General features: G+C 52.7%; 4 protein-coding genes across 14 annotated transcripts in view; 1 reads left to right on the top strand and 3 right to left on the bottom strand.

Annotated features, from left to right (window-relative positions):
- MEGF8 (multiple EGF like domains 8) overlaps positions 1–1,210 on the bottom strand; it is a 40,532-nt gene extending 39,322 nt beyond the window's left edge. Inside the window, exon 1 of the mRNA XM_081274303.1 lies at positions 231–1,210. Within this exon, the coding sequence (XP_081130429.1) occupies positions 231–417 (187 nt within the window). The 5' untranslated portion in view covers positions 418–1,210. The remainder of the gene's footprint in view (positions 1–230) is intronic.
- A 400-nt stretch (positions 1,211–1,610) lies between these two features.
- TMEM145 (transmembrane protein 145) lies at positions 1,611–10,535 on the bottom strand. 7 transcript variants are annotated; one of them, XM_081274309.1, is made up of 15 exons: positions 10,329–10,531; positions 9,501–9,575; positions 9,307–9,384; positions 9,138–9,224; positions 8,995–9,054; positions 8,769–8,853; positions 7,985–8,056; positions 7,812–7,880; positions 7,461–7,541; positions 7,285–7,363; positions 7,061–7,154; positions 6,212–6,384; positions 5,140–5,260; positions 2,871–3,077; positions 1,611–1,923 (listed from the first exon to the last, which is right to left on the bottom strand). In XM_081274309.1, exons 1-15 carry the CDS (start codon positions 10,446–10,448, stop codon positions 1,843–1,845), a joined length of 1,482 nt encoding a protein of 493 aa, XP_081130435.1. In that variant the 5' UTR covers positions 10,449–10,531; the 3' UTR covers positions 1,611–1,842. The 7 variants fall into 7 exon arrangements, with proteins under 7 accessions (XP_081130435.1, XP_081130436.1, XP_081130434.1 ...); XM_081274310.1 differs by having other exon boundaries at positions 1,611–2,377; positions 2,490–3,077; positions 8,953–9,054; positions 10,329–10,530; XM_081274308.1 differs by having other exon boundaries at positions 8,953–9,054; positions 10,329–10,530.
- Positions 10,536–12,785: 2,250 nt separating this feature from the next.
- Positions 12,786–16,891, bottom strand: PRR19 (proline rich 19). 2 transcript variants are annotated; one of them, XM_081273707.1, is made up of 3 exons: positions 16,654–16,891; positions 13,382–13,991; positions 12,786–13,296 (listed from the first exon to the last, which is right to left on the bottom strand). In XM_081273707.1, exons 1-3 carry the CDS (start codon positions 16,747–16,749, stop codon positions 12,824–12,826), a joined length of 1,179 nt encoding a protein of 392 aa, XP_081129833.1. In that variant the 5' UTR covers positions 16,750–16,891; the 3' UTR covers positions 12,786–12,823. The 2 variants fall into 2 exon arrangements, with proteins under 2 accessions (XP_081129833.1, XP_081129834.1); XM_081273708.1 differs by having other exon boundaries at positions 16,544–16,658.
- On the top strand, positions 16,349–19,177 carry PAFAH1B3 (platelet activating factor acetylhydrolase 1b catalytic subunit 3). 4 transcript variants are annotated; one of them, XM_081273712.1, is made up of 6 exons: positions 16,349–16,455; positions 16,832–16,925; positions 17,109–17,198; positions 17,821–17,937; positions 18,016–18,138; positions 18,852–19,177. In XM_081273712.1, exons 2-6 carry the CDS (start codon positions 16,848–16,850, stop codon positions 19,137–19,139), a joined length of 696 nt encoding a protein of 231 aa, XP_081129838.1. In that variant the 5' UTR covers positions 16,349–16,455; positions 16,832–16,847; the 3' UTR covers positions 19,140–19,177. The 4 variants fall into 4 exon arrangements, with proteins under 4 accessions (XP_081129838.1, XP_081129836.1, XP_081129837.1 ...); XM_081273710.1 differs by lacking the exon at positions 16,349–16,455 and adding an exon at positions 16,521–16,639; XM_081273711.1 differs by lacking the exon at positions 16,349–16,455 and adding an exon at positions 16,542–16,670.
- The last annotated feature ends 304 nt before the right edge of the window (positions 19,178–19,481 follow it).

The raw sequence follows: 19,481 nt of genomic DNA, 5'->3' as shown, positions 1-19,481 counted from the left end.
GTGTTCAGCAATTACTCAGAATATCCACTGATGCTCTCGGTTGGTCTGCACACACCTCTCCCACCAGACTTTCAGACCTCCAGAATGGGGCTCAGATTACAACACTGGGTGTCCTGCATTTTAGAGTAACTGCTCTGGACCAGAACAGGGCTCTGGCAATGTGCTGGGTGGATGGATGCACAAATGAATGGACTAGCGAATGAGTGAGTGACCCACGCGGCCCCACTCACCCTCGATAAGCCATTCGCAGTTGCCATTGACGCTGTAGTTGCCCGCACCATCCGTCACGAAGCCAGGTGCCTCCCGTAGCACCTGCCGCTGCCCTTTGCAGTCCCCCGCCAGGGCCCCAGGGGACAGCGGCCCCAGCATAGCCAAGGCCAGGGCCAGTACCGCGCCCAGAGCCTGGCCCAAGGCCATCGCCGCCTCCGGCACTGACTCCTTGGAGACGGGAAGGGCCTTAAAGACCCGGAGAGGACCCTCTACTGGGGTGAGTCCCTGCAAATGCGACCTCTATAGGGGTAGCATGGCCTTGTAGACCGGGGAGGTCCAGCAGACGCAGTCCCCGCAAAGGGAACAGCCGCTGTTGATGGGCTCTGGAAGCCGAGGAGCGGGCTCTATCCACCCATGGAAGGCCCTGTAAACAGGGTCGTTTTGGATGGGGTCGACGCTTAGGGACCGAAAGGGTCCCTGATAGACACGGGCCCCCATAGGGGGGCCGACCCCATAAATAGTGTCCAGGGGTTAGACTCAGGCCGCTGCAGGCCAAAACAGACCTTATAGACGGGAAGGTCCCCAGGGTCCAAGGGTTCTAAGGCCCGGCAGGGGCTCCATAAAGGGTGCAGGCCGGGACCCGCCAGGTAGGTAGGTCCCAGGGAGACCCCTCCAGGTGGGGGCGGGGCGCGAGCGGGTGCCAGGGGCGGAGCCTGTCTTCAAGGCTCGGGCCCGGATTCCATAGGCGCACTCACTTAGCTCTCACCCTCCCGCGCCTCCCTCCCGAGCCGGATAGGCCAGACCAGAGAGACTAGGGGATGGTCGGGCCAGAGAGGCCCGGGAAAGACCCGCCGGGAGGGCGTGGGGGCGGGAACCAAGAGGCAGCTCTGGGAGAACTCGCCAAGGGAAGGCGAGAAGTTGAAGACCGGCAGGTCAGAGCGGCCCTGGGAGGACTACGGAGGATCCAACCCCACCCCTCCGCAAAGAGGGACTTCCGGAGATCTCCCCGCCCATCTGTACTCGACCGCATGCGCATCAGCGACCTCTTTGGCTGGCGGAGCAAGAGAATCACGCATGCGCAGCGGCAAGAGCATACCGCAAAATCTGGGAGAGCAAAGCAGTAGCTAAGCAAAGCTTTTGCCACTGGAGGGCGCCTCTATATCCGATTGGAAAAGAAGGTAAAAATAAAGGAGCAGGGCAATACAGGGCTCTGCCAGATGATTGAAATCTTCTGTGCTCCCAGATTCCGAGTCAATACGAAGTTCAGATTATGTAACCCCTTGCCTTGGGTCCCAAAATGTCATTTCACAGATAGACACACTGTAATCCCGAACCTGGAACGGTTCTTGCTCAACCCTGCCGCTCAGCACCATCAAGATGTAAAAGAAGCCACGTTATAAATAAAAACGAATCCTCTTTTATTTTGGCAAGGGGCGGGGGAGTCTTTGTGCAAGGGACCGAGGGAAGGCCCCCGAATGCTGATAGGGGCAGAGAGCACGGGTCCGAGGTCACAGATCCGAGGGAGGGTTTGAGTCAGACCAGCTTCACAATATCCGTCCTCGGGGTCGCGGAATCCTGGAGTCACGAGCTGGGTCCCGGCGGTCGTCGTGGGTGTGCGGGAGTCCGACGGAGTCAGAGGTCTCGGAGGGGATCGGGGGGTCGTAGATCACGGAACAGCGGGAGCCCAGAATCCGGCGCCGTTCGGGGCAGGGGCTGAGGGAGGGGACGGGGAGAGCGGCTCCCGCGGGACCGTTTGGCACAAAGGGGAAGGGGGGGGACGCAGCGCACCCAACCTGGGTACGCGGGGTGGGGAGAGTTGGGAGGGTTGGCCAAGCCCTGGGGAAGGGACAGAGCTGGGGGTCCGGAGCCCAGCCGGGGCCCGGTGCGCGGCCCATGGGACAGGGGCGACCAGGGTTGCTCAGACCGGGGGTACGGAGCCCCCGGCCGTGTGCATGCTGAAGTATTCGGTGAAGCCGGTGTGTGGCGCCGCCGTCTGGGGCACGAGCGGCTGGTAAGGCGGCGTCGGGCCATCCCAGCCCGGGTCGGCCGCCTTGGGGAACCGAGCGGGAGGGGGCGGGGAGTCTGCGCCCGGCTCGGCCGTGGTCACCACACGGCCCCTCGGGGCCACTGCTGCCGCTACCGCTGTCTCCTCCACCTGCTTCCCGGCCTGGGAGGGGGGTCAGGGTCAGAGGCCGTTCGGAACCCTCAGGGGGCAGATACGGCCCCGAAGGCCCGTCCCCCTCCCCAAGAAGACCCAACTACCCCAAGGATGGACGCACGTGTCCGTCAGGGAAGGAGTGGGTAGCGGGACGCCTGGGCAGCGGAGCCAGGTACTCAAGGGGAGGCGTTGGGGTGCGCCGGACAAACTCCGGCGGCGGCCTGGGAGCTGGGGGAGAGCCGCGGAAGGCGGGCGGTGGGGGCACCGCGCGTGGCGTATGAGGGGGCGTGCGCAGTAGCGCCAGGACCCAGTCCGGAAGGGTGGGCGCGGGCGCCAGGGGACTGTCACGGCGCGGCGTTGGGGCGCGGGGCGTGCGAAAGGCAGGGGGCGGACTCAGGCGCCCGGGCACTGGGGGCGGGGGCGGCGGCGGGGCTGGGAGAGGGGTCAGGTACTCCAGGGGCGGCGCCAGCAGCTCCTCGGGCGCCGGGGCCGCAGGGCTTACGGAGGAGGTGGGCGGGGGGATGGAGAAGAGCTCCGTGAAGTTGGGCACCGAGTCGCTAATGAAGGTCACATTCCCATAGACGTGCTGCGGAAAGGCCTTGTCTGTGGATTGGCTCCCTCCGGTGCCCGGAGCCCCTGCGGAGGCGATCTGCGATGTGCGTACGTGGTACGGGAAGTTCTTGTTGGCCGCAGATGGGCGAGTCATGATCTGGGGCGAGAGGCAAGACAGGTTGGAGATCACTATCCAGGGCCCGGGATGTTTCCATAAACTTGGGGGTTCTAAAGATTTCCCTCCAGGTGACATCCCCCACACTTTCCTGCGAATGTCCAGACTAGATTAGCTGTCACCTCTGTGCTCCCATGGTGCCCGGGATTCTGACCTTTCCCCTCTACACATCTTTTATTATTCTGCTTGTGCTTCCTTCTTCAGAGCCCTGGGCTGTCACTTGTTAAGGTTCTTCTCCTGTGTGGTCCAAGTTGATAGCTTCTAGCCACATGTGGCTTCATCAAAATAAAGTTTAGCTTTTCATTCACACGGCACTACTCTACCCATATTCAAGTGCTTATAAGCCACCATAATGGAGAGCACAGATAACAGAATATTTCCATAAAACCCAAAGTTCAATTAAATAGCAGTTAATGCACTCTAGAATGTTAGCTCCATGGAGGCTGGAACTTGATTCTTCTGTTCCCTATTGAATCCCCAGAACCTTCCAGAGCAGTGCCTGGATGTCTCCCTATAGTCCTGCAGACCATGAAGCCAGGGACTGCACCACACCCCAGAAACACAGCACAACCCTTCTTAAGTTGTGTTGAATGCGTTAGCAAAGAGCTGAAGCCAGTGAGCAGTTGGATGCCTGCTGAGCATGTTAGGAAGGAAGCTGGCTGAAGGTGAAATGATAGTAAGGGCACTGCATCTGGCAGTCTGAGCCTGCTTTACATCTCGGCTCCATCGCTCTCTGTATGGGATCTGGGACACAATGATTAAACTCTGAGCCTCACCAGCCAAGAGGGATTATAGTGCCTATTTGGAAAGATGAGAGGGTGGAAATGAAAACCACTGGTGCGGAGCCTGGCACATGGTGGGTTCTCAGAATTTCTTTTTCTTTGTTTCTTTCTTTCTTTTTTTTTTTTTTTTTTTTTTTTTTTTTTTTTTTGCGGTGTTAGAGATCCAAATCCAGGGCCTTGGTGCATGCTGGGCAAACAGTCTACTACTGAACTATGTCCCCAACCCTCCTCCTTCCTCTTGTTTTGTTTTGAGACAAGGCCTGGATAAATTACCCAAGTTGGCCTTGAATCTTCCTATCTCAGCCTCCAGAGCAGCTGGATTAATGGACATGTACCACTGCTTCTGGCATCATTTCTTCTCTTTATCTCTTTCTGAATTCCTACAGAGTTTCAAGCTGAGTACTTCCCTCCATGCACATATTGTGAGTCCCTCAGGAATTGGGGCCTTCAGTGATGCCTATTTTCCTTTTGGGATTCCCCTATGTGAGACTTTGCCGTCTGCCAGAGGACAGGGTTTGAAGTGCCTGCCCTGCTGTTAAAGGCCATGGAGCCCTGGAGGTCATCTTCCTTCTCTGTGCCTTAACTTTCCCTCTCTGTATAGTGGGTACAATGACTGTTATCTGTCCTCTCCTGAGGTTGCTCTGACAATTGGAGAGTAGGAATAAATGAACATGGATGTCCCTGGCAAGAAATAGGCTGCTTCAAGACAGGTGTCCAGCGAACAGTTGATGGATGGATAAATGAATGAATATGAGAACCGTTGTCAAGAAGGTCAGACAGGATGTGAACCAAGACAAAAAATAGATGTGGTGCTGGGAACCCCTGATGCCTCTGTCTAAACAACACCATTCAGATCTAGGGCCCCAGAAGCACCATTCTGTCCCTTCCCAGCTACTTCTTCCTGAACAATGGCTTGTGATGAGAATTTGTGGGGGAAGGATGGGGTAGGGGCTTCAGAAGGGCAGAAGGGACACAAAGGGAAATGTGAGAGACCAGGGACAGGATCAGGAATGAAAATAAAGATGTGGGGGAGAAGGCAGGACACAAGATGGCAGAGAGGAATAGTAAAAGAGGGTAGACTCTAGAGGACACAGTAGACTACCCAACAGGCTATCAATTGAGGAGTCTCCTCAATGACTAAAGGGCAAATGACTAAAGGGGAGATGGGTCCAGAGCTCAGACATTCAGGCAGATCAGGGGTGGGAGCCTCACCCATCCTCTGCCCTTCAGTTTCCCATCCCTCCCTGGAGGCCCATCCTTACCAGGAACACTCCATGGGCATACAGGTGGATTCCCAACTGGATGCCATTGACAATCTTCTCCCGGGCCCACTTGGGGATCCCAAAATTGGCGATTAGGGCCATGACGGGAACTGCAAAGAACCTGTACAAGAGGTATTGGGTGGGTAGAGACTGCCCCTGCCCTCCCCGCCATCCCTTAGCCCCACCCCCACCACACCATGCATATACACAGGCCCTAGGCACGTCCCAAACTAAAGGGCAGCCAGTGTGGCCCTCAAAAGCCAGAGATTGCAAAGGAACAGAAATGCTACCAATCTGGAAATCCTAGGGGACAAAGACTAGGTTGAATTTAACTTGATTCCACCCACCCAAAATCCTGGCATCTGATTGGAAATCAGTAGATGTTTGATGATTGAATTAACAAATGATGATAATAAGAATTTACTGCATGTCAGGCCTGTTTCTAAGTGTGTTACATATAAAACTTTTAACTCTCACAGTGAGTTTATGAAGTAGATACAGTTTCCATCCCCATTAACAGATGAGGAAGCTAAGGCAAAAAGAAGTTAATGAATTTATCTGAGGTCACACAGTTAATAAGCTTTAGAGCTGGGATCCAAACCCAGGCTACTTGGCTCAGAGTTTGCCTATTTTACTATTGTATTGTTGAATGATAATGAGTTTTTATTGAGCATTTCCTGGGTACCAGATACTAAGTCTGCAATATTACCCGATGCATGCTTGAGATAATTATTTGCAAGATATTACTGAAGACCTTGTTTTGTGGGTAAACAATCTAAGGCACTGTCTGTGAAAGTAATTTTTTTTTTCAGTGCTGGGGATTGAACCCAGGGCCTATGTATGCTAGCACTCTACCACTGAGCTATATCACCATCCAAAAGTAAGTTCTTGTTTTTATTTTTTTTTTTACTTTTACTGAGTTTTACTTTGGGAGACTAATTTTTTCAAGGTCATAAAGTGAAAAAGTGACAGATTTCAGGTGACAACTACCTAACTTGAAAGCTCTTCTTCCTTACTGAGGAGGGTCTGAGTTATGTGGGGGAGAGAAACAGTGGAGGACACCACTTCTCACCAGAGGGTGTAGGCAGCAAAGAAGGGCACGTAAAAGGGCTGCTTCTCAGGGAAATGCCGCAGGGAGATGAGCACAGCATAGCAGAACCACACGTAGGCTGCCACCTGCAGCCCAATGAGTCCATAGCCCGCCGGAGACTCATAGGTGTACAGTACCTGACCTGGGTCAAAGAACTGGGTCCCAAGGAGAGGGTTCATCATAGTCCTGGCCTCCTGCCCTGGACCCCACCCCTGGGTACCCAGGGAGCAGAGGTACCAGGTCGGGACAGAAGCAGCAGGGAAGTCAGGGATGGAGAGAGAGGCATATAGAGATAGAGAGGATGAAACAAATGAGAAGACATGCATTAGCTACCCTGTGCCCAACATGGGGCCAAACACCTACCATGTATGAGCTTTCCCATTAGCATCAACTCAATGAGAGAGGTCTTACTGTCACCCCTTTTCACAGAGGAGGAAAGTAAGACTAGGAGGGAAGCCTTTAGGGAGGATAAGATCCTCCACTTTTTAGAGAAGGTAATGGATCAAAGAGGGAGTCATCACCCAGGGTCAGCCAGCTAAGGCTACAGGAGTGGAATCCATGTCTGTATAACCCCTGAACTCACAGACAGGGACAGGGAGCTTAAATGTGACAGACAGTAAGAAACCGAGGGAGGAGGAAGAAACCTACTCAGATGGTGAAGAGGGAAAGAATCACTTAGAGACAAATGGGAAGGTGGAAAATTGCAGAGTAGGAGAGAGAGCAAGCCGGGAGGATGCTGTGTGGGGAAGGGCAACATACAGGTCAAGGAGGAGGAGGCCACCGAAAGCACGGGGGCAGGGGGTGAGGCTTGGCAGGGCCACGGGGACTCACTTCAGCCTCGTAGATAAGCAGCACCACGTGGGTGAGGGTGTACAGGGTCATGTACACAGACAACTTCACAGAGCCCGAATGACTGATGCGGCCCCTGGCAGCAGGCCATGAAGGAAGACAGCAGGAGTGGGGGCTGTCAGGGAGAGGGGGAAGCCACCCCACGCCCACCCTCCCTGCCCTACTCCCCAGCCCAGCCACCCCACAAGCACTCCCTGCCCGGGCACCGTGTCACCGTGAATCCCTTCCCCAGAAGGATGAGCATGAGCAGGAAGATGAGGAAGCTGGAGGAGAAGAGCAGCTTGGCTGGGAAGGGAGGAGAGGTGGCTCAGAGACTAGCTCAGAGAAGATGCCAGACCTGAGCCAAGGGCTCCACCCTCCCATGGCCCCACTCCATTCTTACCCAGGATCTTCACACTCTCATTGCCAATACCATCCGTAGCATACTGGCCCCAGTAGATGCAGAAAAACAGGAGGCTTAGGACTGGGAAAAGGATGGGCAGAGAAAGGAAAGGACAGAAACTGGCTTTGGAGCATCACTGTCCTCTCGCATTGTGATCCATATGGTTTGAGTCCTCCTCCACCCCCATCAAGACTCTAGACCACCCACCCCCACCTACCTGCTAGGATACCCAGGAGTCCACAGCCTCCAGCCCCTCCTCCATCAGACCCAGGAGTCTTGCCTTAGATCCCCATGTCTGGGCCACAAGTCCCTCCTCCCCCAGGACTCAAAAGCTGGGACACTAAACCTCACCCTCCACTCCTGCTGCGGCCATGAACATTTTATAAGTTGTGTGAAGCAACTGACGACCTTTCAACAAATCTGGGAAGCAGGCAGGGAAAGGCTGTTCAAAGAGGGGAGGGTAGCCCATTTCCCCAACCCTGCTCCCCCATATCTCCTCTCCCACCTCTATGTGCTGGACTCACATCCAAAGTAACAGGAGAGGAAGAAGATGAGGATGAAGATGAGGAGGAAGGTCACATCTGTCTCCAAGATCCCTAGGATTTGGTGGAAGGAGAAAATGGTTCCCAGAGTGGGTATCTCTCAGCAGGTACCCACTCTGGGTTTCCATAGAGACCCTTTTGTTAAAAATATTTGTTTATTTGATTAGTTTGTTTTTGTTTTTTGGTATGGGGGATTGAATTTAGGAGCACTCAACCACTGAGCTACATCCCCAGCCCTTTTTAAAAAATATTTTATTGGGGCTGGGGATGTGGCTCAAGCGGTAGCGCGCTCGCCTGGCATGCGTTCGGCCCGGGTTCGATCCTCAGCACCACATACCAACAAAGATGTTGTGTCTGCCGAGAACTAAAAAATAAATATTAAAAATTCTCTCTCTCTCTCTTAAAAAAAAAAAAATATTTTATTTAGGGACAGGGTCTCGCTGAGTTGCTTAGAGCCTCTCCAAATTGCTCAGGCTGGCTTTGAACTCTCGATGCTCCTGCCTCAGCCTCCTGAGCCACAGGGATTACAGGCATGCACCACAGAGCCCAGCTACTTGGTTAATTTTTGTGGTACTAGGGATTGAACCTGTGGGTGCTCTACCACTAAGCCACACCCCCCAGCCATTTTTGTTTTATTTTGAGACAGGGTCTTGCTAACTTGTGATTCTCCTGCCTCAGCCTCCTGAGTTGCTGGGATTACAGGTGTGTAACAATGCACCTGGCTCCCACAGAGACCCTGAATCCTGTTTTCCAGATATCTGCTCACCAAACTCATCAGCAGAGAAGTGCCTTGTCCAGAATGACTTGCCATTGGTGAGGACCATCTCATATTCCAGCTGCAGCCCATCTCCCTGTAGGGAAAGTGGAGGCCTAAGGGGGGTCCTGGGTAGGTAGGGAGTCAGCAGGAAGACAAAGAGGAGAAGGCCCAGGTGGCCATCCCAGCCCCGTACCCCACACTTGCTGAGTGCGATGTACCACCACCTTTCACGCACAGAGCGGAAGCTTCGGCCACTGGAGCAACTCAGGTAGCGGGTTCCCTCTTCTGACACCACCTGGGGAGGAGCCAGGAAAAGGCTGAAGCCTGTCCTCAATGTCCCCAGGCCTCAACTTTCAGCACCTGCCCACTCCCCCGCACCTGACAGCCTGACCAGGCATACTGGGTGGTGAGATTGATGACCTGGTTGTTCTCCGGCCTGATCACTGATTCCTTGGCCAGGCAGTCCTGAGGAAGGCAGAGATAGGATCACTCTGTGGTCACCCACAACCTCTGCCTCCTCCCCCTGCACCCTCCTCACAGCCCTCACCTTGTCTCCTGCCTTGTACACTGCTGGCCACTGGGATGGATCATCGAAATAGAGGAGGATGTTCTGACAGCACTTGGTCTGCAAACCCAGAGATTTGGGGGTTTGGGGAAGTGCATGGAGCTATGGTAGCCCTTACCTTGGGAGGCCTAGGGATTATCCAGCCTCAGTTTGGCAAGTAGTTGGGGGAGACTCACCTCAGGGTAGCGGAAGCGGAAGTCCAGTCGACCATAATCCGAGAGGAAACAAAATCTTGTCAAGAATACCCAGTCCTGGCAATGGGACCCAATCAGACTCTCTTCTGAGTCCATCCAGAAGGCTCCTCCATTTAATAGAACCACAACTTGTCTTCCCTACCCAGATAACTGGCTTCCCAATACCACAAGGAGACCAAGTCACCTCCAAAATTCTTTTCACTTCCCTTTTGCATGGGTCCAGGATTCCTGCTGCCCTGGTTTTCTACCTCAGATGACCCCCAAGTTTCCTCCCCTTGAGCACTCCTTCCTGCATTTCCCATGGAGGGCCCTGGAGGGCCAGGTGCCCATAGAAGCCACTTCTGTCCAGGCCACCGTCCCATCAGCATTACCCCAGTTAGCGGAGCTCGCGCACGCAGACACACACACACACACACACACACACACACACACACACACACCGGTGGTTCCAAAGACCATCCATGCTTCCACCCCGCCCCTCCTGGCCCTGGGCGCGGGTGCGGTGAACTCGGGCTCTCTGCAGGAGTGAAGAGTGCTGTCCCTTCAGCACCACCTCTGCGCCCCCAACTCCCACCAACTCCGCCTTTCCCAACCCTGCCACCACCCCACCCAGCTGACCTCAACGTCCCTAATACAACCCCCAAGTCTGGCCTCAAGCCCAGGGTCCCCGCGGCCTCGACCCTGCCCAATCCTCCATCCGCCCGCTCCAGTCCCACGTCCACCCCGGAGGGGCAGCAGGGGGCGGGGCGCACCCTCTCCTCTCTGGTCCCCGGGTCTCAGCCGCCGATGAGGAGGGCCCGGCGTGCTCACCTCCTTGGAGCTGAGGTTGCCCCGCACATACTTGGCCCGGGCGCGGGGGGGCAGTGGCAGCAGTAAGAGCAGCAACGGCGGGAGCAGGCGGCGCAGCGCGGGCGCGCGCGGGGGCTCCATTCCGCCCGCTCTGGCCCGGGCTCCGCTTCGGCTCCCGCTCCGGCCGGGAGACGGAGGCGAGAGCGCGCGGGCCGGCCAGCGCGCGCCCCCGATTAAAGGGGCCGCCGGGCGCAGCGGTCCCCCCCCCCCCTCCTACCCAAGCTGGAGCCTACCCTTCCCACTAGAAAGGGGAAGCCCCCTTGCCCATCTTTTGGCACTCCGCCCCAGCTCCAGTTCTCTACTCTGGGGGTCTCGCGGAAATCTTTGGTTCTTTGAGTCCTCAACTGAACTCAAATTCCTCTAGCTGTCCTCTTCCAGACTCCAGCATGGCACCAACCTCCCAGATGCGAGATCTATCCTAACCTCCCTACCCTTTACTCCCCAAAAGATTCTTCGATTAACCATCCCTCCAACCATGTAGCCCCCCCTTAGCTCCATACCCATCTCTGGGTTGCCAGGGCCCTAGTTCCAATGCACCATGTGAAGTTTCTGCAGAGGCACAGAGGACAAGCTATTTGTTCTGGGTCACACAACATGGAGGTGGAGGTGGCAGAGCACTATACCACAACCATCAGACCTGGATGCCTGACCCTATCCTATCACTTCTACTAAAGTGTGAAACATGGTTGCTGTGAAACAGAAGTGTGAGATATCCAAGACCAGAGACTCAAGTTGTCTGGGTTCAAATTCCAGCATTGCCACTTACCCACCATCACCTTAGCCAAGTCATTCAGCCCTGTGATCACCCAGTCTCTTTGGCCTGTGGTTTCACAATGAGCAATGCAAAAGTCTAGAAAGGCTATTCGGGGTAGAATCAATGCACTTTGGCTTGTTTTCTCTTACCAGACTCCAACAAAATTCCTCATTTTGTCCCCGCCTCTCCACTAGAGAAAATTTCCTGCTGCTCAAAATACTATTTTTTAGCCAGACACAGTTGCACATACCTGTGGTTCCAGCAACTCAGGAGGTTGAGGCAGGAAGATTCCAAATTTGAGGCCAGTCTCATCAACTTAGCAAGACCCTGTCTCAAAAATATAAACGTCTGGGGATACAGTTCAATGGTAGAGCACCCCTGGGTTCAATTACCAATACCTAAAAAAAAAAAAAAAAAAAAAACAAAAACCATCTTTTTACACTTTCTAAGCCAAAAGGCCAAGTGGAAAACCAGTGCATGAAATATCTTCAATGTAGAACATGGGGTCTTTGCTCTATGGCCAGTTGTTGCCAGGAGAAATCTGCTGCCACATCCTTTTTGCTGTGTGTGTGTGTTTTCAGTAGTGGGGATTGAACACCGAGGGATGCTACAATCCCAGCCTTTTTTTTTTTTTTTTTTTTTTTTTTTTTAGTTTTTCTTTTGAAATAGGATCTCCCTCAGTGGTTGCAAGGCTAAAACTTGTGATCCTTCTGACTAAGCCTCCTGAGTGGTTTTTTGGTACCGGGGATTGAACCCAGGGGCACTTAACCACTGAGCTACATCCCCAGCCGTTTTCTGTATTTTATTTAAAAACAGGGTCTCACTGAGTTGCCTAGGGCCTAAGTTACTGAGACTCGCTTTGAAGTTGAGATCCTCCTGCCTCAGCCTTCTGAGTCACTGGGATTATAGGCATAAACTACTGTGCCCAGTGAATTTTTTTTTAAGAAGCAAAACGAATTGATTTCTAATGTAGACAATTGGATCTAACATTTAATATATCATGTGCAAAAGAAAAAAGCCCGTGGTCCAGATTCAGCCCTGATCTACCTCTCCTGCCTTGATCCTGCACATATACTGTTCCTTGTGTTCATCAGGGCAGGAATTCCTCAAGGACAGGCCTAGATGTGACTCTAGGTCCCAGCATGGCCTAAGGATATGGGCTGAATGAAAATGTCCCACACCCTGTTTGCCCTCCTCCAGGTCTTATACATTCTGTTCCCATTGCCTTAAATGTTCTTTTTAGCCAACTAGCAAGTTTCTACCAACTTTTATTAATACAGGATCTATTAGCTCCTCTGTAAAGTCATTACTTCCTCCTTGGATTCCCCAGCCCCTGATCCTCTCTTCCAGATGCAATCTCTGGAGCTGGGATTGTGTGTGTTCGCCCCCAGACTGGCATCTTGGTCTCACTGACTCTGGGGTTCAGCATCACCAGAGCTTGGAGTCAGGCACGTATTTGGCCACAGTGAGTATATGTGTTAGAAGGACTATTCCCCAAGTTCCTCCATTTTTCTAACCCCCCAGGCTCCAGGAAGGTGACTAATGACAGTACCTTCCCCTTCATCTTAGCCTAAGGACTCAGTGCTAAGGAAAGCTGCTCTGCTGGATGAGCCAGTCACTGAAAATCAAGAGGACCATGAAGAAGTTACTTTATTGAGGTGAATGAGTGCAGGTAACTGCCCCAATCCTGGCCTCAGCACTCTCAGTACAGTCTCATGGGTGGAAAGGACCAGGCTTCGGGACTGCTCTGAGCTACCACCCAGGAGAGGCTGGGCAGTGGGGCAAGGGGGCTGGGGCTCCAGTCCAGAGCAGAGGTTCTGGGCAACAAGGGTGATAGTGGCTGAGGCAGGGGCTGAGGTGGGCCGACAGCCCAGTGTCTGGGAAGGGGTGGTGTGGCTACTAGCCAGATGCTTTTCAGTAGGTCAAAAGCTGTTGGAGGGCCCCAGGCTGCCCCAGATGGTGAAGGCAAGGAGGGCAAAGTGGGTGGCCAGGGACCTCCTGGTGGCACCAGGCTCACCCTATGTGCAACGGGAGGGCTGGAGGTATGAGGCATAGAAAAGGTGAGCTCCTTTGTTCCCTGAAGTCTCCTTTGCCTCTCTTCCCTTGGGGCTTGCTCAGGGCTGTTGATCCAGGAGGGTGTCATCCTTTGTTTCTCAGAGATTCCAGGCTTGGTCCCTTGTACAGAGGAAAAAAAGTATGGGAGAGAGCTGAGCTACAGCAGAGAAGGGAAAGGGAACATAGGAACAGGAAGTGGGCTCACCTGGCAAGGGTGGGTGGCAGCCTCGGAGCACCAGGGAAAGGTCAGGTACACAGCCATGGCAGGCCTGTAAGTTTCCCACGATGACATCCCTGGCCTCCTGTACCAGGTTCCTCCTGGGGAAGGCCTGTGGCAGAATCAGCTGGCACTGCAGCTCACCCAGCAGTTTCCCCAAGCAAGGGAGCTCTGGGGAATGTGGGGGGCCTGGACCCAAGTCTCCAGGTACCTGATTCTCCTTGCCCTTTGACTGTTCTGGTTCTTGGACCCTGCCTGGGTTTGGGGAGGGTTTGGTTTGGAGAAAGAGAGTTCCTGATTCCAGGGACCCACTGCTAAGCAATCGGGCCACATCCAGAGATTTCACCTCATGGTTGAAGAGACCCCGGTGCTCCCGGCTCAGCCGGCCCTGAGTTATGACCACAAGCTTGGAGGCAGAAGGGGCCACAGGATCCCGGGGAGCCACAGGATTCCAGGGAGCCACAGGATCCTGACGGCTCCCCCGGCGGCTGCCCACAAGGGCATTTCTCTCCCTCCTGGTCTTCCGTCGGCGGACACGGCCAGGTTTCTCAGGTTGCTGGAAAGGCTGAGGTGCTGGCCGCCGGCAGTCCATAATGTCCTGAAAGATGAAAATAGGCTGGTCATCAGATGCAGGTAAGTCAGGGTAGTAGTAAAGTAAGAAATGATAGTTGAGTGAGGAATACTATTTAAAGAAAAAAGCCAAAAAAAAAAAAAAAAAGAAAGAAAAAAGAAAAAAGTGGACAGAGAGCAGCTGAAAAGGATTTGTCCAGAGAAGGAATCCTAAATGAGGTTGAGATAGTAGTAACATAAGAAGAGATGTCAAGGGATAGAGAAAGGACAACTGGGAAATGGAACATGGGGATATAGTTAAAAGATGAAAGATGACAGACAAATGGATCATGAAATTGGAGAGATCTAGGGACCAGAATGGAATTTTGGACAGAGGAGAAATCCAGGAGTTGAGGGGTTACAAGAAGATGCAGAGAGTGAAATAAAAACCTTAGAGAAAGACAGGAGAAAGAACATCAAGAGAAGTTGGAGAGCCTGAAAGACCCTGGAGGACAGAAAGGAAGACAGAAGAGCTATCAGGGACAGGGACTAGTTATGAGGGGAGGCCTGGGGCAAGGGGCAGACTAGGGCAGTTGAGGCAGAGCAGGGGGGCAGAATGAGGGGAGTGCGCAGAGGCAGAGTGGGGGAGGGGCAGCGTACCCTCTTCTGTACCAACGAACCTGCCCCCAACTCACTCCACGTGGCTGTGGAGAGCAATGGCTTCTTTCACACCCGAGCCTCGAAGCCTCAGGCGCACTACACGCATGCGTGTGTCCCTGCCACGCCCTTTGACTTTCAGGCGCCCTATAGAGGCACGAGGCCCCCAAAGTGCCAGTTATAGCCCCGCCCTCCCAGCCTTACTTGGCCTCAGCATCTCCTGCCCACCAATTGGCTGTGAGATTACCCTAGACCCGCCCCATTCCTGACTGCTGATTGGTCTAGACAGCTATTGGCGGACTGTCTAGAAGTCAAGATGAGCGGGCTGAGGAAAAGAGCTTTGTCTTCCCAGTTTCCTGACACAGACCTGATCCTTGGAGAATCATACTGTGGTATTGTCATTCACAGTCTCTGAAGCTTAATTATCTAGGTCAAACACCCAAACAAGTATATTTGACCTTGGAAATTTTTGAAATTGCTCAGAGCCTCCCTCAAATGGTTGCTAGAAGGTTGGAAAGAACCAATACATCTAACTTGAAACAGTGCCTACTGAATAAATGAATGAATGCTTGGAAGCTTTGTTTCTCACTCAGCTTTGCTTCAGGAGCTACCCCGTCCCCCACCTCTCCAGGTTATCTGTCTATACTTGTTTCCTCAGACTTTAAAATCAAACAATGCCAAGATATTTCCCATACATAAGTAATAGTATAACCAAATTTCTTTTCTTTCCGTTTGCCCAGTCTTCATTATATCTCAAATCCTGCTCAGATACTGCTTCTTAAAAAAAAAAAAAAAAAAAAAAAACTGGCACTCAGAATGCTTCTCTTCCTCCTCCAGAAGTCCCTTGTACATCCCTCAGTCTCAACTTTGACTTCTCATAGCTCCATGTTTGTTATCTGTCTCCCCAAAACACGGATAAGGCCAGGATCCGACACATTCATGCAAAATTCATTCAGCAAGTATTGTATTTGCTGAGCAGCCACTATGCCAGGCTTGGTTCCAGGAAAGTAGATTCAGCAGAACATAAACACAATAAATAACACTCATCTCTGACTCCGTTATTAATCTATCCAGAAGCAATGAATAGTAGGGAAGGTCCAACTTGGAGGTGGGCTACAAGAAAATGATCAAAATGTGTAGGAGAGAGTGAGACCCCCACCAGGTCCCTGAGAACAGGGAGATGTGAGAAGACATTAAAATCTGAGATTAATTTAGAGCAGGGATGTGTAGGGGCGCAACCCTAGGTGGCCTTGGCTGTGGATCTGTTTCAGAGGCCAGACACACCCAATTGAAGGTGTTGGTCGGCCTCTATGTTTACAAAAGGAGCAGAGGCGACAGATCTGCAAGTTGATCTGCAGAAGAAGTGCCAAGATGGACCTGAGCCCTGCAGACATCTCCAATTTCCTTTCTTTTTCTGCACCTTGTAGGTATTCTGGTGTTTTAAACTTACAGATATGTAGGTTAGATTTTATGGCATAAAACAAAAACAAACACCCTGGTGTTTTGAGTGAAACCCACGAACAGAGAGATTCCCTAAGGCTCTGGTTCTGCCTTAGAGTGTCTCCAAAGAACTGTTCCTCTAATTTTCACGTTTTGCCATCTTTTCTGTCCCCTACAACAGTAGAAAATAGGAGCGTCCCCTCTTGCCAGGTGCGTAGGAGCCGCCCCCTCAAGGGATCTAAGAATGAACTCGTCCACTCGCTTGCCTCTCCCCCCCCCCACCCGCCGCCACCACCACGTGAATGGGGCACACCCCCCACACCGTAGGTGGTCCTTTCATCACTTTTCGTACTGCAAATGGTTTCTTCCACCAAGGAAAAGCGATAGGTTTTCCTTGCCCACTCTCGGCTTTTCAGGTAAATCGCCCCTCCCCGTGGCACCAGTAGGTGGTTTCTCCCACCTCCCCCGCCACAGGGATGGTCTCGCCTGCCCCTCCCCCCGTACCGGGGTGCGCTAGCCGCCGCCACCGCCCACTAGTGAGTGGCCCCGGCGGGAAGCGCCGGACGAGCCCACCGCGCGGCCGCCGTGGGGGAAACGAAGGTTCCTAATTCCACCTCGCTCCAAAGTGAAGGTTTCCGCCCCTGGGGAAGAGGCCGCGCCCTAGATCGGCCTTCGTCCTCCGCCTGAGAGAGATCGTCGGGACAGTCCATTGTTGCCTGGAGGGGTAGGAGTGGGCGTGGCGGACCTCCTCCTGGGAGCACTCCCGGGCCCACCTCACTTGTTCCTCCGCAGGAGCTGCGACGCCAACATGAGCGGAGAGGAGAATCCAGCCAGCAGGCCCACACCGGTGCAAGACGTGCAGGGCGACGGGCGCTGGATGTCCCTGGTGAGCGATTCCGCCCGTTGCGTTCGGGTCGGGTGGTTGCGGGGCTAAAGCAAAATGCTGATTCTTGCGGTTCTCAACACCTGCCACCTGAGAAGCTGAGAACTGTTGGGGTCGTGCTGCCTAAGGAAGTGGGGCGAGGCCTGGGTCGCGAGTCCCTTTGACTCCTCCTGTTGTGTCCTCCAGCACCATCGGTTCGTGGCCGACAGCAAAGATAAGGAACCCGAAGTCGTCTTCATCGGGGACTCCTTGGTCCAGCTAATGCACCAATGTGAGGTGAGGGCTGTCCCCTTCCTCCTGCCCCATCCTGGCTTGTGCCCTAACTAAGCTCAGGATCCAGGCCAGCTAGATGTGGGGTGCTCAAAATGGCCTGAGGCCGCTGGTCACCAAGAATCTCCGTGTAAGTGCAACATAATGTGGAGGAGGAAATGTGTGACCTGAGTTTGTCAGATTGAGTCTCTGAATAACAAGACTTAGAAAGATGCTTTCCTACAAGATTGCCTAAGGTGAAGCTCTTCATTTGCTTCAAGTAGTTCACAGCTCTACTTTAGGTTTACCCAAAGTAAAGATTAACTGTAATGATGATTCACAAAAAAGGCTTGATCATAAACTTTCCACTAAGCAAGGTTCAGCCATAATGGTATTCCTCAAAATAAGTTTCAAATATAATGTTGTTGGCTCCATGCAAGGCTCAAGCAGATGGATTTCCATAATGTAAGTCTTCTTCTATGGGGTTTGGTTTAAAGTGAGACCATATTGTTTTCTATGAAGTGAGGTTAAGCCATACTGGGATTTGCTCAAGGTGAGATTTAACCAGACGGCTTCCATAAAGCAAGGCTTTTCTATAATGGTATTTGGTTAACACCTGGCCTATGCTCACACCATTTCTCATCCACAGATATGGAGGGAGCTCTTTTCTCCCCTGCATGCCCTCAATTTTGGCATTGGTGGTGATAGCACACAGCACGTACTGTGGCGGCTGGAGAATGGGGAACTGGAACACATCCGGCCCAAGGTGAGTGGGGCTTGGCTGGGGAGCTGAAGCACCCTTTGCTTGCCTCTTCACCACTGCTTTCCACCTCTCTTTCCACAGATCGTGGTGGTCTGGGTGGGCACCAACAACCACGGGCATACAGCAGAGCAGGTGACTGGTGGCATCAAGGCCATTGTGCAACTGGTGAACCAGAGGCAGCCCCAGGCCCGGGTCGTGGTGCTGGTGAGAGGCTGGGAGTATGGGAAAAGAAGAATGGTGGTGGTCTGGGACATCCTAGATATAGACCAGCAGGCACAGTTCTGGGCAACTATGGCAAAGGACAGTGACTTTCAGGCAAAAGCACACATGGAAGATTGCTACTTTCATGATTGACTGTGATTGAGGATGTATTTAGGAACCATTAGCCCTTTTCATTCAAGAGACTGCTGGAGATACTGGGAGTGTTGAAAAACTAAAAACAAACAAACAAAAAAAACCACACTTGCATAGCTGAAATTTGTCAGATATTCCTAGAGTGTAGGCTCCATCACTTCTAGTTAAGGTTTTCCTTTGAATGAGGGCATTTACCCCTTGCTATGTCAGCATTTAAAAAAATTTTTTTAGATGTTGATGGACCTTTATTTTATTCATTTATTTATATGTGGTGCTGAGAACCGAACCCAGTGCCTCACACATGCTAGGCAAGTGCTCTACCACTGATCCACAATCCCAGCCCCTATGTCAGCATTTTTGAATTGGAAAGAGACTGACACCCAGAAGTTTCTTGCTGAATGGGAGCTAGGACATGGTTTCAGGAACCTCCCTTCTATCCTCCCCACTTTCCTATACCTGGTGTATTTTGCAGCTGGGAATATAATGGGAAGAAGCAGTTTAGTACAGAACTTAATAGCCAGATATTGATAGGACATCTTAAAATTTTTGGAATTCCTCCTCAGGGCCTGCTTCCAAGGGGTCAGCACCCCAACCCACTTCGGGAGAAGAACCGACAGGTGAATGAGCTGGTACGGGCAGCACTGGCTGGCCACCCACGTGCCCACTTTTTGGATGCAGATCCTGGGTTCGTGCACTCCGATGGCACCATCAGCCACCATGATATGTATGATTACCTGCATCTGAGTCGCCTGGGCTATACACCGGTCTGCCGGGCCTTGCATTCCCTGCTTCTGCGTCTGCTGGCCCAAGACCAGGGCCAGGGTGTCCCTCTGCCAGAACCCACATCCTAGACATCCTGCCTCCCACATTAAATCCTTCTTTCTCAGTCTCCTGTTTCCTGCTTTTATGGCCAAGCTCTTAGGGTGCCACCACCAGATAATCCATGAGCCTGCAGTTCTCTAGGGTGCTTTTTTCTGCCTGAGGTATCACTAACATATCAAGGCACACTTGTTCTTGCAGTTAGTTTAATTTTCACTATCACAGTTGTGTGCTTCAGGCAGGTGGTCAATTAGTAAACACTGAGTGAAACTAGCTTGCCAGCATTACCTTGTTAGGATCAAGGTCAAGCAGGATTTCTTGGAACTGAGCAATCCAACAGTCAAAGCCCATCCCTCATCTTTGCAAATGCCATT

Source organism: Spermophilus citellus, assembly GCF_964194105.1.
Source record: "Spermophilus citellus genome assembly, chromosome: 18".
NCBI lineage: Eukaryota > Metazoa > Chordata > Mammalia > Rodentia > Sciuridae > Spermophilus > Spermophilus citellus.
Note: the sequence above shows the minus strand (reverse complement) of the source record. Positions and strands in the feature narration are given on the sequence as shown.

Excerpts from the sequence above, each read along its gene's own strand:
- TMEM145 (XM_081274310.1), bottom strand. The coding sequence starts at position 10,448 with ATGGAGCCCCCGCGCGCGCCCGCGCTGCGCCGCCTGCTCCCGCCGTTG. Across the intron at positions 9,385-9,500 it reads TCCGCTTCCGCTACCCTGAG|ACCAAGTGCTGTCAGAACAT; the intron begins GTGAGTCTCCCC and ends CTGGGTTTGCAG. Across the intron at positions 3,078-5,139 it reads ATGCCCATGGAGTGTTCCTG|ATCATGACTCGCCCATCTGC; the intron begins GTAAGGATGGGC and ends CTCTCGCCCCAG.
- PRR19 (XM_081273707.1), bottom strand. The coding sequence starts at position 16,749 with ATGGACTGTCCCGACGATCTCTCTCAGGCGGAGGACGAAGGCCGATCT. Across the intron at positions 13,992-16,653 it reads AACCTTCACTTTGGAGCGAG|GACATTATGGACTGCCGGCG; the intron begins GTGGAATTAGGA and ends TTCATCTTTCAG. Across the intron at positions 13,297-13,381 it reads CTGCCACCCACCCTTGCCAG|GGACCAAGCCTGGAATCTCT; the intron begins GTGAGCCCACTT and ends CCTCTGTACAAG.
- PAFAH1B3 (XM_081273712.1), top strand. The coding sequence starts at position 16,848 with ATGAGCGGAGAGGAGAATCCAGCCAGCAGGCCCACACCGGTGCAAGAC. Across the intron at positions 17,938-18,015 it reads TGGAACACATCCGGCCCAAG|ATCGTGGTGGTCTGGGTGGG; the intron begins GTGAGTGGGGCT and ends CTCTTTCCACAG. Across the intron at positions 18,139-18,851 it reads AGGCCCGGGTCGTGGTGCTG|GGCCTGCTTCCAAGGGGTCA; the intron begins GTGAGAGGCTGG and ends ATTCCTCCTCAG.